This window comes from Prunus persica, chromosome G6 (genome assembly GCF_000346465.2).
Source record: "Prunus persica cultivar Lovell chromosome G6, Prunus_persica_NCBIv2, whole genome shotgun sequence".
NCBI lineage: Eukaryota > Viridiplantae > Streptophyta > Magnoliopsida > Rosales > Rosaceae > Prunus > Prunus persica.
The window spans coordinates 30,363,754-30,378,418 of record NC_034014.1 but is presented as its reverse complement, the minus strand read 5'-3'; the positions used below and the strand labels follow the sequence as shown (position 1 = coordinate 30,378,418).

The 14,665-nt window shown below is 36.7% G+C and overlaps 3 protein-coding genes across 9 annotated transcripts; 2 read left to right on the top strand and 1 right to left on the bottom strand.

Annotated features, from left to right (window-relative positions):
• On the top strand, nucleotides 328-2,795 carry LOC18772733 (monothiol glutaredoxin-S14, chloroplastic). Of its 2 annotated transcripts, none has more exons than XM_020566923.1 (3): nucleotides 328-734; nucleotides 1,627-1,923; nucleotides 2,526-2,795. In XM_020566923.1, the coding sequence occupies exons 1-3, from the start codon at nucleotides 521-523 to the stop codon at nucleotides 2,579-2,581; spliced, it is 567 nt and encodes a 188-aa protein (XP_020422512.1). In that variant the 5' UTR covers nucleotides 328-520; the 3' UTR covers nucleotides 2,582-2,795. The 2 variants fall into 2 exon arrangements, with proteins under 2 accessions (XP_020422512.1, XP_007205990.1); XM_007205928.2 differs by having other exon boundaries at nucleotides 330-734; nucleotides 1,654-1,923.
• On the top strand, nucleotides 4,429-8,274 carry LOC18774913. 3 transcript variants are annotated; one of them, XM_020566851.1, is made up of 6 exons: nucleotides 4,429-4,943; nucleotides 5,331-5,431; nucleotides 5,975-6,052; nucleotides 6,197-6,268; nucleotides 6,962-7,059; nucleotides 7,164-8,274. In XM_020566851.1, the coding sequence occupies exons 1-6, from the start codon at nucleotides 4,920-4,922 to the stop codon at nucleotides 7,763-7,765; spliced, it is 975 nt and encodes a 324-aa protein (XP_020422440.1). In that variant the 5' UTR covers nucleotides 4,429-4,919; the 3' UTR covers nucleotides 7,766-8,274. The 3 variants fall into 3 exon arrangements, with proteins under 3 accessions (XP_020422440.1, XP_020422441.1, XP_020422442.1); XM_020566852.1 differs by having other exon boundaries at nucleotides 4,434-4,943; nucleotides 5,331-5,435; XM_020566853.1 differs by lacking the exon at nucleotides 4,429-4,943 and adding an exon at nucleotides 4,974-5,227.
• Nucleotides 8,865-14,335, bottom strand: LOC18772025. 4 transcript variants are annotated; one of them, XM_020566514.1, is made up of 10 exons: nucleotides 14,221-14,335; nucleotides 13,142-13,550; nucleotides 12,414-12,505; nucleotides 11,607-12,307; nucleotides 11,262-11,332; nucleotides 11,091-11,180; nucleotides 10,818-11,000; nucleotides 10,577-10,681; nucleotides 9,991-10,126; nucleotides 8,865-9,204 (listed from the first exon to the last, which is right to left on the bottom strand). In XM_020566514.1, the coding sequence occupies exons 2-10, from the start codon at nucleotides 13,514-13,516 to the stop codon at nucleotides 9,041-9,043; spliced, it is 1,917 nt and encodes a 638-aa protein (XP_020422103.1). In that variant the 5' UTR covers nucleotides 13,517-13,550; nucleotides 14,221-14,335; the 3' UTR covers nucleotides 8,865-9,040. The 4 variants fall into 4 exon arrangements, with proteins under 4 accessions (XP_020422103.1, XP_020422101.1, XP_020422102.1 ...); XM_020566512.1 differs by lacking the exon at nucleotides 14,221-14,335 and adding an exon at nucleotides 13,816-14,214; XM_020566513.1 differs by lacking the exon at nucleotides 14,221-14,335 and adding an exon at nucleotides 13,816-14,214 and having other exon boundaries at nucleotides 13,142-13,544.

The window sequence follows — 14,665 nt, the reverse complement described above, 5'->3', positions numbered from 1 at the left end:
ATACACGTTTTTGAAAATCAGAAGATTCACTTTTAATACATGTACATATGTATTCTTCACATTTAATACAAATTTTTTATAAAATTTTCAATAATATAGAGAAAATTCATGTATTTTTCATATATTATTAAATAAAAATAATATATATTATAAATTATAAATAAATTATATTAAAATATTAAAATGGTCTAATTTTTCAGTTGTATTTTTGACAAATTTTACCTAATAAAACATTTTATTGGCATTTTTCCCTTTCCATATTTTATTAACTAGCAACAATTTAGCCTTTTCTATTTAATATTTCTTATCCTAAAAATTAATTAATCGCAAGTTCGCAACCATAAAACTCATCTGAGCCCCGGCTACACGTCTTCATCACCGAGCTCGAATTCGTCCTCAGTGATTGGAGAACAGCCTTCTTATATATTTGTGGCTGCCTCCTTGGAAAAAAAATTAGAGAGCAGAGCGAGACACAGAGCAGGGAGAAAGTGTGAGTGTTGAAGAAAGCAATTCTCCAAAGATGTGGTCTGTTGGGGCCTTCAACTCAATAACCATAACACCGCCGTCTGCCTCTTTCGTTGTGAACAAAGTACCCATAAATACACCCACTTCACTCCGCCTTCACTATTTCTGTAGGCCTCTCCGTCCTCTTCGCAGCTTCTCTCTTTCAAATCACTCGTCTTTTGGACCTCAGCTCTCTTATAAGAGGACTTTCTCTTTTCGTTGTTCTGCTGGTACATCACTCACCCTTCTCTCAATATTATTCTGTTGTTTATTGCTCTTATATTCTGCAGTTTGATATGATCTTGTTGGTTGCAATGTCGGAGGAGAAGTGTTACAGTTTGATGGGTATGCGCTGATAATTGTTGTCGAACGAATCTAGGCAGATTTTCTAGGTTTTCGTATGTGGGTTATGTTTATTTTGGATAAATTTGATGAGGTTGAATGGATATAACGAAAATTAGGAAGCTCCCTTGTTGGGCGATGATTACTAGAATGCATTTCTGGTTTAAGTCAACCATTGTGTTGTGCTGCTGTTATAAAGCAGTATTCACATGAAAAGATGCAACATTTCTAGCAATATTCTTGCAGTATTTGATTTATTGATAGGAGGAGTGTAAGATGATCACTGGAAACGAAAATTCAAATGTGGAATCAAAAACTTAAAACAGATAATGGCGCATCTAACCAACTTGAGGCATTTTTGAAATAACAAGAAGATGTTGGATGGTGTAGTAGCCACTTAAAAATTATTCTCAATTATCATGAGGATCTTGGTTGGTGCTATGGTTTCGTAAATACTTCTGTTTAACTGTAAACATTAGGTTGTCGAATAATTCCCAATCCATTGTTCACTATTATCTAAATAAGGCATACTTATGTCAAGTGATTTGTTATGCTGCCTCCTATATGGGTTCACTATTGTCTCTACTCTAGAGTGTGTACCAAATGAGGTCTTCATCAGAAATTGGTGCTCACCTGGTAGAGGAGAGCACCTTTATGCTCCCCTTATTTTAAACTTACGGGATTGTATTATTATTAAAGTCTCCACCTTTGTTAAGTTTCACAAGGTACTGACTCTCTCTCTCTCTCTCTCGCCTATACCTCCTTCCTCCCCACCCTCTGTGTGTGAGTATGTGTCTGTCTCTGCAGCATTAACTCCAGAGCTGAAGAATACGCTGGACAAAGTTGTTACTTCACACAAAGTGGTTCTTTTTATGAAGGGAACAAGGGATTTTCCACAATGTGGATTTTCAAACACCGTCGTACAAATATTGAAGTCCTTGAATGTACCCTTTGAAACAATAAACATACTAGAAAATGAACTATTGCGCCAGGGATTGAAGGAGTATTCCAGTTGGCCAACATTTCCTCAACTTTATGTTGAAGGAGAATTTTTCGGTGGCTGTGACATCACTGTCGGTAAGTTAATTTTAGTTCTTGTATTATATTCATTGTTTCACATCATCTCGTTCCCATAAAAGGCTAGCTGCTAACAAAGTCTGTCAAAGCTATGCATTCGAGCATTTTAACTGAGAACTCAGTTCACCTCTACATTTTCATCTTCTGTCATGGAGTCCACCAATTTAAGTACAATGAAATAGAGGATAAACACAGAGTAAAAATGATGTCTTTATGTTTTGTTGAGGATTATTAATGGAGAATGGTAGTGTAGTATGAAAAATTGGTGACATTGCATGTTACCGTGCCGTGTGAATACACTAGTCTTATAAGAAGATGATGTGGTCTATAGTTTATGGCAGTATGGTGATGGAGATGATAGCATAAGGCTTTAGTTATCATGGTGTGGGAAATAGTTTTCTTTGTATGGCTCTTTTTTGTAAGCCATGTGGTCTCTTCCCTATTTGCCTTTACTTGCTCTATCAAACTCTTTTTTCTGTTTATTAAATACCATCTCCTCCCCGCACTACATTTTTCGGCGTCTGAATACGTTCAGTTATTGATCAGAGTTGGCAAATATTCCAATATATATGAAATCTTTGAGGAAACTATTTTCTTTACAGAGGCATATAAAACTGGGGAGTTGCAGGAACTACTGGAGAAGGCAATGTGCTCCTGAGCTTTGCGGATTATGGTAAAAGTGTGGTCTTCGACTTGGATGGTGATAATTAGAAAATGTTTTTATGTAATTCATCTTTTCTTCGCGGTTGTGCACTATAATTACAAACAAAACTGTATATTGTATTATTTCAGTACTACTAACGAATCTCCAATTGGGGATAAACAGTTCATATAAAAATTTGCTAAAGGCTTTATTATTCTTTGCGATATAATTTATAGAACTCTCTCCATTTGTGGAAATGTAGCAAACTTCGTGCTCTCGCATTTTCCTTCCTATTGCTTTTGGAATTGTTTAGAGGCCCTCGTCTGTAATTTTCATTTGTGATCGATTTGTTTGCTTTCAGAAATAATACAGTTAGTAACCATTCGGTACATGGAATGGAGGGATGTTGAGCTTCATTGAGCCTCTTGATCATTTTAAATAATCAAATTTCCCTTATGCTTTAACCAAATGTCTCAATCAAATTTCCCTTTAACCCTATTTATGACAACTTTCACAGAGCATTGCTTAACGTTGAAATATTGCTTGATGTTTTTGAGATCAAATGGAGTTTACTCTATAAATACTCGGATGAATTTTCCTTCCTAATTTTATACAGGTGAAGAAAAAAGTATGCCTAGGATTCCTAAGCTCGTTCATCATTTTATTTCTCTGTATCCTACTTGTTTATGACTTTTCCTTGTTTCCTTTGCCATAGTTTGCATTAAGGGCTAGTTTGAGACTGCTATTTAATTAAAAGTCATTGAAACAGACTAATAATAATCCAACTAACTAATTGTTGTGTTTTGTTTGTTAAATATATAAATAAACAGCGGTTGTAGAAAAGAGGATTTGTTGGAGGAGAAGTGAAACATGGTCTGGAATATGCTGGCAAACAGAAAACTGTGCCAAACATCAGAGGTGGGCATCTTAAACCGAAATACCGAAATCGTATCATAACCGTACCGTACCATACCGATTTCATACCGTTTCATTTGGTATGGGGAGATATTTGGTACCGTACCAATAGAGTATGGTATGGTAGCAGTATCAAGTTTTTGGTACCGGTCAATACCGTACCATACCGAATAGTACTTAAATATAATTTTGATTGCCTTTGTGTGTACGTTTATAGAGCAGTTTTCTTTGATTTATTTGGCAGAAGTCATATTTCTTCAAGCAACTCAATTAGTAATTTTTGATTTATAGGTGAAAAGGTTTTCATGATGAGAATATAATAAATAAAACAGTTGTAAAATATTCAACCAAGACCCTTTGAGTGAAAGAAAAGAAAGAAACAATATGTATTTTTATCTCTTAATAAAATTAGTGCATATCACTGTTTGATTACTTTTTGTTTGTAGAAAAGTCACTTAGAATCTTGATTAAGATGGAGGCTTTTTTTCTTTTGGTTAAATGGCAAGCCTAAGCCGACAACAAACTAAACTAAAAGGAATGACTCTGGGCTGAGCCCTGCCTAAAATATCAGTAGCTAAAATATCTTTGAATTTGTAACTTAGGCATCACTTATTTTGGTGAATGAATATGTTGAATTGGTTCATTTTTTAGTTGTGTCATTTTGGTACCGAAATGGTACCGATACTGTACCGATACCGATTTGACAAATTATAATCCCATACTGTACTATACCGATTTAAATTTCTGGTATCGGTAATGATACGGGCTCAATACCGTACCATATCGTATCGTGCCCACCCCTAACAAACAATGCCTAGAATGGGAAGGCCCTGTTCATTTGAAGTGTTCACTATACGCTTGTGGTTGTTACCATGCTTGTCATTTAACCTAAACCTAAACATATTTGAAGTTCTTCCTTGTGATCGTGGTTACTAATTAAATATGTAAAAAGAGAAAGAAAAAAAGTTGCCGTCATTTATCCAAATTAAATGGAAAATTAGAGCTTAATCATACCAAAATGTAAACTGTTAACATTGCAATTAACGTATGAAATGAAACTCTACAAGAGGCAGCTAAACATCTTTGAATGTTTTGCTTCAATATTCAACTTTCTTAATTTTTAATTGCTTTAAAAAAAATAAAAAATGAAAAAAAAAAAAAAAGATGGGGCGGCGCAATTGAGTGCTAATTACAAAAGAGCGAGGTGGCAGGCTACCGTTGGTTGGTCATATTGGCCGACCTTGAGATGGGTAAGACTATGCCTTTGTCCAATGTCCTCCTCCGACAGACACATACGATACGACGAAAGATTGACAAGAGAAAAACGACCAAACACGCACTACCGTTGAAGCAAATCTGAAAGAGAGATATCCGTCCGACTCTCTCTCTCTCTGTGACTCTGAGAAATTCTTGAGATTTCATTCAGTTTTTCAACAAAATGAGTATGACCCAGTTCGCTATGGTATGTTTTCTTCTCTCTAACTCTCGCAATTTGTTAGCTTTATTGTGTTTGTTGGCCGTTGATTTTCGCTTTAACTTTGAATTTAGAAAATTTGTAGTTTTTTCAGTCATGCTCCAATTAGGTGTTCTGGGTTGTGCTGATTTCAAAAATTTTGTTCAGTTTTTTGCTCTATGAACTGGAAGTTAGAAATTTTGGAAGTTTAGTGCTTCAAAGTTATATTCCCTTATTTATTTGTTCATCCATAATTGTAACGACTGAAGCTTCAAATCCCACTATCAGTTCGTGTAAATTTAATTTCCTTTGCTAGTTTATATGTAAAGAAACCTTCTTTGGTTCAGCTAATGGTACTTCTATCACTTATAAACTTATCTTGTAACCAAAATGCAGGTTGAGGAATTGGCTTCTCTTGTCAAAGACAATCTTTCTTGCAAGCATCTTATTCTCTCAGTGGAAGAGGCCTTGGTGGACTTCCTTCAGAGTGATACCAGGCATGTAAGACAACTGCTAAATATTAGTAGCATTGTCCTTTCTTATGAGATTAGTTTGGACAGAAGGTCTTGCAATCCTTAAAACTATATGAAGCAGGAGTGTTACTATGGTCACGAGTGATGCGACTAACTGACCTCAGTTGTGATACCCACTTGGGGCTGATACCCAAAATTGGGGGTCCACACCCCCACAGACATCTGGGATTGGGTCAGTTGCATCACTTGTGAATGAATATAGCTCTGCACTATAAGAGTTTTATTTTAGGGACATCTCATTGATCAATTTACAGTGATTGGAAATAACTGTTATCAACCTTGCAGTGCATTTATATCTTATTTCCCAAATATGTTCAACCGGGCATGGTATAATCATACATGTTCTATAAGTGAACTGTTGTCTTCCTTGTGTCTTTTCCTTGACTAGTGTAATATATCTCATGATAATGCAATAGAGATAAGATTTGTTTGAAACCCTATGAAGCTGTTTCCTGATCATTGTCTGTGCTGAGAGTACTAATAAAAAAGAGTAAAATTTGGGTGCAGTTCCAGTGGGGTCTTGGAGTTGGAACCCATGAACTCATACAACCGTCTTCTCTTGCATCGTCTTGCAGACATATTTGGGTATTCTCCTTTTTTCCATCATCTAATTGTTGATTTGTTGAATGTTTTTTTGTCATATCTTTCCCTTTTTTTCTTTTTGTGGAAGAATGTTGCAGCTCACATGTACTTGACTTCTGTTGATAATAATATACTGCTTTTTTCTAGCTTTTCCCATGAATCCGTTGGTGAAGGAGATGCCCGGCACTTAATTTTGGAGCGATGCCCGGAGACATCAATGTATGTGAAGACTAACAAACCATAACCCAGAAATTTCTTGACATCCATTTTTTTTGTTAACTTGCTGCACTTATTTTCTTATATATCATGATTTATGATGTTATGCTCAAAGTATAATTAAGAGGCTTTGATGGAAATCTTGCATGTTGCCATGTATTCACATTTTGGGATGGACATACATTGGTTGTAATTAGACATATATCTTGTGTCTGGCAATCCGTACTTGTCAGACTCATAAACATTTCCATGAATGGGTGTAGATATGAGAAGATTGTCTAGTTGGTGAATGGTATGGCAAGAAAGGTGAAAATTGAATGCATCTCTTTTAGAAGGTAGAGTGGCATTAGTGGGGTCGGTTGGAAGTGACTTTAAAGACCTTGAAGCACTACTAATCTACAAGCTTTTTCAATGACTAGGTAGGGAACAAGAGCTGCACTTAAATAATTAATGATAGTCTGAGATATTTGGCATGTAAGAGAAACTTGTCTCACAAGAATACAATGCATGTAGATTTGGTATCAGATTGGTTCAGACTGAACTAAGCAATGGTAATTATATTTTTCCTTCTGAATTTCAAAGTCAACAGAATAAGGGTGATTGGGCTTATGATAGTGGTTTAGCTAGGTTAATAGGTTTAATTTGGTCCAGTGTCCCCTGTTTTTTCTTTTGGTAATCAGTGTGTTTGGGTTGCAGACCTTCCATCCTTGTTGGTGATATCTTGTGGCAGTATGATGAGCCTGATTCTCCAACTACGTCACACCTATTATTAAAGAGGACGGAAGCTCCCCCAGGTAATGATTTCCCCTCCTTTTATCACTTGCGCGATGTATTTCTGTTCTTATTTCCTATCCCTGTGAATGATGATGTGTTGAGACAAACCTTCTTATATTTTTAGTGGTAAGGAAAAAACCTCCTTTGTTTCAACACTCACTTGAGGAGAGAGAAGCTGCTTATTTGGCTGCTCGTGAGCGAATATTTTCAAGGGACTTGGGAGAGGTAAAGGAATCTGTCAAGCAGAAGCCACGTAGTGTCCCTGTTGTTGCCCGCCGAATGATAGCACATGCCCTAGGCCAAAGAATCAATCCATCCAGTCAAGATTCCCTTCATGAAGATTGCAAAGTTTTGGGAGGGCACACTAGTGAATTGAATGTGCAAGACAAAGTTGAAGATGAGCCCAGTTTGACCTTGGAAGCTTTTCAGAAGGAAGGAAATATGAACTCGTGTGGTGAAGTGAAAAAGAACAGCCGTAGTAACAATGCACCACCTTTAACTCTAAGTGAAAGGAAGACACCCAAAAAACAAGGCGACAAGATTTCGGGTGGTTGCAACAGTATATCTCAGAATGGAAGAAGTGGACATGGTGTAGACGAGGAATACTTCAAAAGGGAACATTTGGGAGCGGCAAAGAGGATGTTTGCTCATGCCTTGGGAATGCGCTCAGGGAGGAATGATGTTCTATCAAAATGTAGCGAGAGAAAGCATGTTGACACGGAGTAAGGGTTGCTTTTAGAAATGCATATTTGTGTGCCGTTTCAATTCTCTTGTACTTGGGTACTCATCAACCAGATCGTCTGGGGTCTTCAGTCAAATGAATGGTTTATGGGCTTGTAGACTGTTCTGATGACATGTCGGGAGACGCAGTTGTGAAAGGAGGGAACCTATTGGTAGTATTTTGTTGGCTGCTCGCTCGTATGCATGGGCAAATCATATATAGGTCGCAGATACTTGCACAGCTAATTCCATGTAGGACAACGCCATGGTTCATGTTGCGGAAATATTCAGGGAGATGGGAGTGTCAGCCTAACTGGATAATTTTATTTCTTTGTATGCAGCTTAACATGCGATGTAGTCGAGAAGTATCTTTTTGGTTTGATAGTTAATCGTTGTAATGGGTGGTGCAAGCAATAATCTCACTCAAAGATTATTGTTTCTCTTTTCTTCAAATTATAAGTAATGTTACATAATAATTTGTATTATGAATAATTTTGAACATTTTCTTTCTCTTTTTTCTCTTCTTGGTTTATATATATATATATTTATATAGAGAGCTTCCATTGAGGGATCCCTCAAATAAGCTTATTTGAGGGACACCCCTTGTAGGCCCCACTCCGGATTGTGTTTTAGTAATCCAAACCGTCTATTTTGTACATACTCATTCAAAGATCATCTCAACAAAAAATCACTTGAATCCGATATTATTTGACCACTCAATTAAGCTATTGAAATTTTAGCATTTTCTTGAAGCATCGTATTCATTGATTTTGTAAGACACAATTGGATGTCGAAATGGTTTCCGATTTGTCTAATTTTTTGTAAAGATGATCTATGAATAAAGACCTAAAAAATAGATGGTTTGGATCATTGGGAAAAAAATTGTAGGGTATCCTAAGGAGCGTCTCTCAAATAAAATTATTTGAGGGATCCCTCAATAGAAGGGGACTGTATATTTATATTCTTTTTCTTCTTCTCACTTGACCCACAGAAAGCCAAATAAGATTTTATGTTTCCTCCCACCTTTTTTCAGCATAAAGTTCGTAAAAACATTCCTACAGTAGGTAATAATTTTTCTGTGTGTGTAGAAAAGACAAATAATGCATGATTGAAAGCTTATCACTTTGCATTAACATGCCTGCAACATTAGACGACAAGCAAGTTTCAAAACTGTGAACTACCCAACAATACCCTGGAACTATTTTACCAGGATAACAAATAAAAGTAATAAATTTACATAAATGGATATGTGGTAAGGTGTGGTTCATATGCTATTCAATACTACGTTTCGCCTTCTGTTACTGAGGATGCGGAATTTGTAGGTAAAGAATGGAACAAAGACTGAGTAGCTATTAACTTTTCCCTAAGCATAACATTGTACTCGTACAAGCTTCTAAGATTCTTCTGAACATCAGACATATCCATTTCAGAAGCATCCTTCAATTCTGCAGTGAAATAGGACAGTAATAAAGAAAAGCTGAAAAAGAAGTGGTGAAATCCATAAACAAAATCACCAACCCAAGATTCTGAACAACTACACAAGGATATCATTAAGTCCACTTCATATCTGTTTCTAGTCGATATAGTTTCATGCAAGTCCCAGTGAACATAAGAAAACATATAATACCAGCTATCATGGTTTTAAATTGAAATTCGGTGACTGCTTGTCATCATATCAAGTCTCCTATAATGCTGAAACTGTCAACAGAAGACTTGACGAGGGAATATGCCACCATGCTGTCTTTCATGCATGAAGACTACTACACAGTATCCAAACATCTATCTAGTAAACATAAATCCACGAAAAGTTTTGTGCTGGCCTAAGTTGAATCAAATCAGGCTTCAATTAATTAGCATCATTTTGGGAGAGAAGAAAAATGTAACAACACAATTTGCAGAACTTGTGCTCATAACACGTGACCTTCAACTCATAAGCCCTTCCCTTCTGATTTAACCGTTTAATCAGTTAAAGCTTAATAAACTCTAAACCATCCACCGATTATATAATGTACATAAGGTTGTAACTTAATCTATAAACACGTTAATTAGATCCACAAATTTACTACAAAGACATTCACATTTCAATCATTTCACGGAAGATACAAAAACGTAGAAAGCAAAAGCACATTCACCCACTTCTGTTTCACTTGACAAATAAGAAGGAAAAAAAAGGGAACTTGATGGAAAGAAAAAAATATGGTGGCCCTAAACTTTATGAGTTTAGATCTCACCTAGTGAAACTGGTGGAGGAATAATATCATCATTTGTCAGAGTTAAAGCTTTAGGCAGGGAGGAATCTTCTTTGCACAAACAAACACATTTGTGTTTTCCATCCTTTGTAGAGCCAAGCAATTCAATTTGCAGAGGCTGGAGGACATAAGGATGAAAGAGATACAAAAGTTAACATGTCCTGTTTAAATATTTATCAATCAAAAAAGACAGAAGCATATGTCATATCCAGATGGATTAGACAAGTCACATAATCCTGAGTTCTTTCATCACTTATTCTTGAAAGAACAATCAAATCGTGATTAACACTAATTTTGGTGTGAAGCCATGTGATTTAAATAGCCTACACAAATTTAAAAACTACGAATAAGAAAAATGTATGGATGAGTTGGAGTTGGAATTCTCAAATAGTGATTTGACTGGCAGATAATCTGTGACAATCAACGACTGAAATTAGCTGATTTATTGGCCCAAATTCAGTGTAAGTGGTTAGGGAAACCAATAACAAGGTGGAAGGGTTGTCATTAAAGACAACCTATACCTGTTATCCCCATGTTTTTCGAAAAAGAAACAAGAAGAATGACTCACAGGTTCAACTGCAGAATGTGATGAACTTTCTACAGGGTTCAGTGAAGTTCCATGCGTAAATGATCTCACCCCCCCAACAGTGTGGGAGCACTCTTGAACTGCAGTCTGCATGATTAGCATAAATTGAAAATTAAGAAAACCAAGTTAAATTTTTGGAGAACCAAGTACCATAACATTATGAATCAGAATCTTCAAACCAGGTTTTCAGGGATCTAACAGAGACAGAAGCATGAAATATTACCTTCTTGTTAGGTAAGCTGAGCTTCCTATTGAAACTAATAGTATCCATTTCTTGTTGCCTTTGCTTGTGTGATGATCCATTTCGATGAACTGATTGTATATTGAAACCAATGCAACCAGATCCCTTTTTTTCGCTCTCATTCAATGCCTTGCAGCCCCATGTGTACATCACATATTTCCTCAACTAGTTCAAAGCAAATGTACCAGTGAGTTTTATTGTATGAAGTCAGACCAATATGAAGTAAAATGAAATGAAATATACGAAAGAAATTACTTTATCCCAGTGATCTTGAGCTTTTCGCCGATTTCTGATCTTGCGCAATACACTATCTTCATTGCGGAGTTTTTTTATCCTAAACTCACACTACAAAAGAGAAAAACAAAAATTAGAGACATGAGAACAGTGATGAAGCAAGAACAAAACTTTAAGGATTGAGTATCGTACTTGCACCAGAAGGTAGAAAAAAATGCCAATACAGATGCAATACAGGCCACCAAGATCCGCAAGGAAGCTCACTACATGTTACAGTAGACAACAATATTATATATATATATATATATATATGTATATCAATAGAACTTAATTGGAAAAGTGAAATACTTCAACTGAGATGGTGGTTTGGAATCATATTAGGGTAGAAATGGTTGTGTGGGTTTGGACTCTGGTCAGTTCAGTCTAACTCAGTTGAGTGATCCCGGTGCAATAGATTTGATCTTATTTACTTAAGATAAACATAGAACATAAGTGGAAGGATGGATCTCATATACTTAGGGCACAACATATACTTACCAGGACCCATAATGTTCCGGTTATCTATCTCCACAATGTAGGCAGAGAGAAAGTTGACATACAATGTAGCGTTGAGTATTCCGTCGTTAGAACTTTCAAGGGATGTTTGGAGCTGACTTGTGTCACGGAAAAATGAACCAGGAACAAAGTCATGAAACAGAGGTTGGATGTGCTTTAGACCATGCAGATTACGGTATATCCGTGGGAATAAACTGAATTTTAAAATGTTTGTCACATTCCCTCTGAATGTAACTGGTCTATCATCAAAAGTGCTTCCATTCTTTAGGGTTCCACTAACAAAACTAACATGTTTTTTATTAGCATGACTCCTTGTACTCAGATTGAACTGAAATCCAACAGCAGCAGCAGGATTATTAGGAAGATCAATGAATTGCCACGAGATGTACAAATTGTCTTGAATTGGTTGACAATTGTTGCACCTCAGAGTTATCATTGGTCCTCTACTCGTATTTTGACATGAGTAGTTCCCAAATGTTGACAGAGGAGCCACTCTAAAGTCAATGAAGCCAGGATTTCCAGTAACTAAAGTGGCAAGATCACGTAAGTTTGAACAGCTCATACTAGAAATAGTGGTTATGTTAAATTCCATATCATTGTTGAAGGAGGCCAAGTCGGGTGCATTTGTTGCTCGGACATTATGTACCTCGATAGTTCTCTTTGTTATGATTTGGTAGAGCAACCTGTAAAAAAACTGAAAAGCCAAGTAAATATAAGCTAATATGACTAATAGAAACCAGAAAAAGACCAGCACAGCTAATAAAATCAGCATGAAAGTTCAATACTCACGCAGCAAACAAACCAATGAAGAGAATCCAACTTGCTATTGAGAAGGTTCCACCAAGTTCTGTCTTCCGTTTCTTAACTACCTTTTGATCATCCTATGCCACAAACGAAGCTAGTTAAAATCCATTGTCATAATTTGATATCAGGATGGATAAGAAAGCTGCCAAAAGGATAATCTAATGAATGTAGTCGCAAAGTGGCTTCAATAAGTAGCCACACAAAAGATTCTTAACAATCAGTTATCTACTAAAAAAATTACAGAAGAGAGTATATCAAAAGATAGCACCACTACAATTGGCAAGTTAAGATTCACAGAGCGGAAGCAAAACCTCCTACCAAAAATCTTATACTGCCTTTTAAGTTCCAAGCAGCAACATTTTCAGTACATATTACGTCTGGTGAATTAATCATAATTTTCCTATTCCATGATTACTAGGTTCCTAGGACATTTTGAGCACTCAATCGAATTCTCGAAAGCATATATATATATATATATATATATATATATATATATATATTGCCCCAAACCCACAAGAACCACCCCATAGAATAAATTATTGACAGGTGGCCACTTGAGGATGGTTCACATAATTGGATTAAGATTCAATGACAGCAATATAAATGACGATGAAAAGTAATGCAAATAAGCTAAGAAATAATTCACGAAATCCAGTAGCACATACAATCTAACAACTAAGTGGGCAGGAAATAAAATTGACAAACAAACTAACCAGCCAATGCCTAGTGGAAAAGCAAACATCCAATCTGCTAATCCACCATCTAAGCCTGAACCAAATGCTCCTGCCATCGTTGCCAAGCTTCATAAACCTTAGAAAGAAGCAAAAGAAAAGCCAAGACAGCAGAAACACAAGCGTGGCTTCCAAGAAGACGGCTTGGGATTGCGTGAACTTCTTAATGGAGTCAAAGGAGAAGATGGTCTCCGGGAAGAAGCTGAGGACGTTGGTGCTGATGCCGGAGTCGGTGGATATGGTGGAATCCGCTGTAAAGAGGACGCAGGTGTCGGTGGTCTGATTTAGCAAATACCCAACTGCGCATGTGCAGTGGCTCCCATTGTACCTGATGCTGTTTGATGATGGGCATGACATTCTTCTTTCTTCTTGTGCTAGATTTTTTCTGTCTCTTTGAGTGAAAAACAGAAACAAAAACAAAAAAATTACTTTCTTTAATTTTGATGAAATCAAGAGAAAATAGATTGTAGGTTTTGGGTAGGAACAAGGAAGAAAAACCGAAATCTTGGACAGAGAGTGTTTTATAGGGTAGGTGGGCGAGTCAGGATTTTGGACATGTGACGTTTTATATTAATTTGTGGACGAAATTGGTGTTGTGAAAATTGAGGATTTTGTCTTTTGCCAATTTGCCAAAATCATGGGGAAAGGGTACTCACAAAAATCAATTAGAGTTTGGACTGGTTGAGCTTGAGAGTTGAGAGATGTCCATTGTTCGGAAGATTGATTGGAATCTTTGGATCTTTGTGTTGTGGTGGGTGCTTTTTCAGTCAACCTGTGCTCTACAAGTTGTGAGCCAGACACAGAGAGAGAGAGAGAGAGAGAGAGAGAGAGAGAGAGAGAGAGCAATATTGGTGGAGAGGATGTTGGGTTGTGCTGTGTTGTGTGCAATGTTTGATGCGTTACTTTTACAAGATTTCCTGAGTTTTCGTGTGCTTTTCCTGCTGATCCGGTGGTGGTGGTGTTGTAACTTGGAAAGAAAAGAATGTTTTAGAAGCAGAAATGTTTTTGTTCATTAAGAAGATTGAGAGTCACATCAGAAGCAGCTTGTCCTAGAACTTTGCCTCGAACGCGTGAGATGCTGCAGAGACTTTCGGACGTGGTGGAGTTGTGGTTCTGAAGCACTCTGTTGAGTGTTGACCAGAAAAGGAAGAGACTGAAACACCTTGGTGTGTTTTTCTATCTTTATATTTCAAATTAGTACACGGTTCCAAATAAAAGAAAGAAAATTAATATAACTCGGTTTTGAGTTGTCAAATAAACAAGAGGACAAATGGAGGGCACGTGGGGAGGTTGGAGCCTTGCAGGGGATCCTAATATAATATTAAAATAAAGGATGCTAAATCCTGAATGATCTCCAGCAGCAATCGATTAGGATCAGCCAGCTTCTTTTCCTCTATTTCTATTATCATTTCGCCTCTTTTACCGTTTTACAGAGACTTCGCATGGAAGGAGAAGATTCAAAACGTGTCGCGCGTACATATTACTTACAATTAATTTTTATAAATA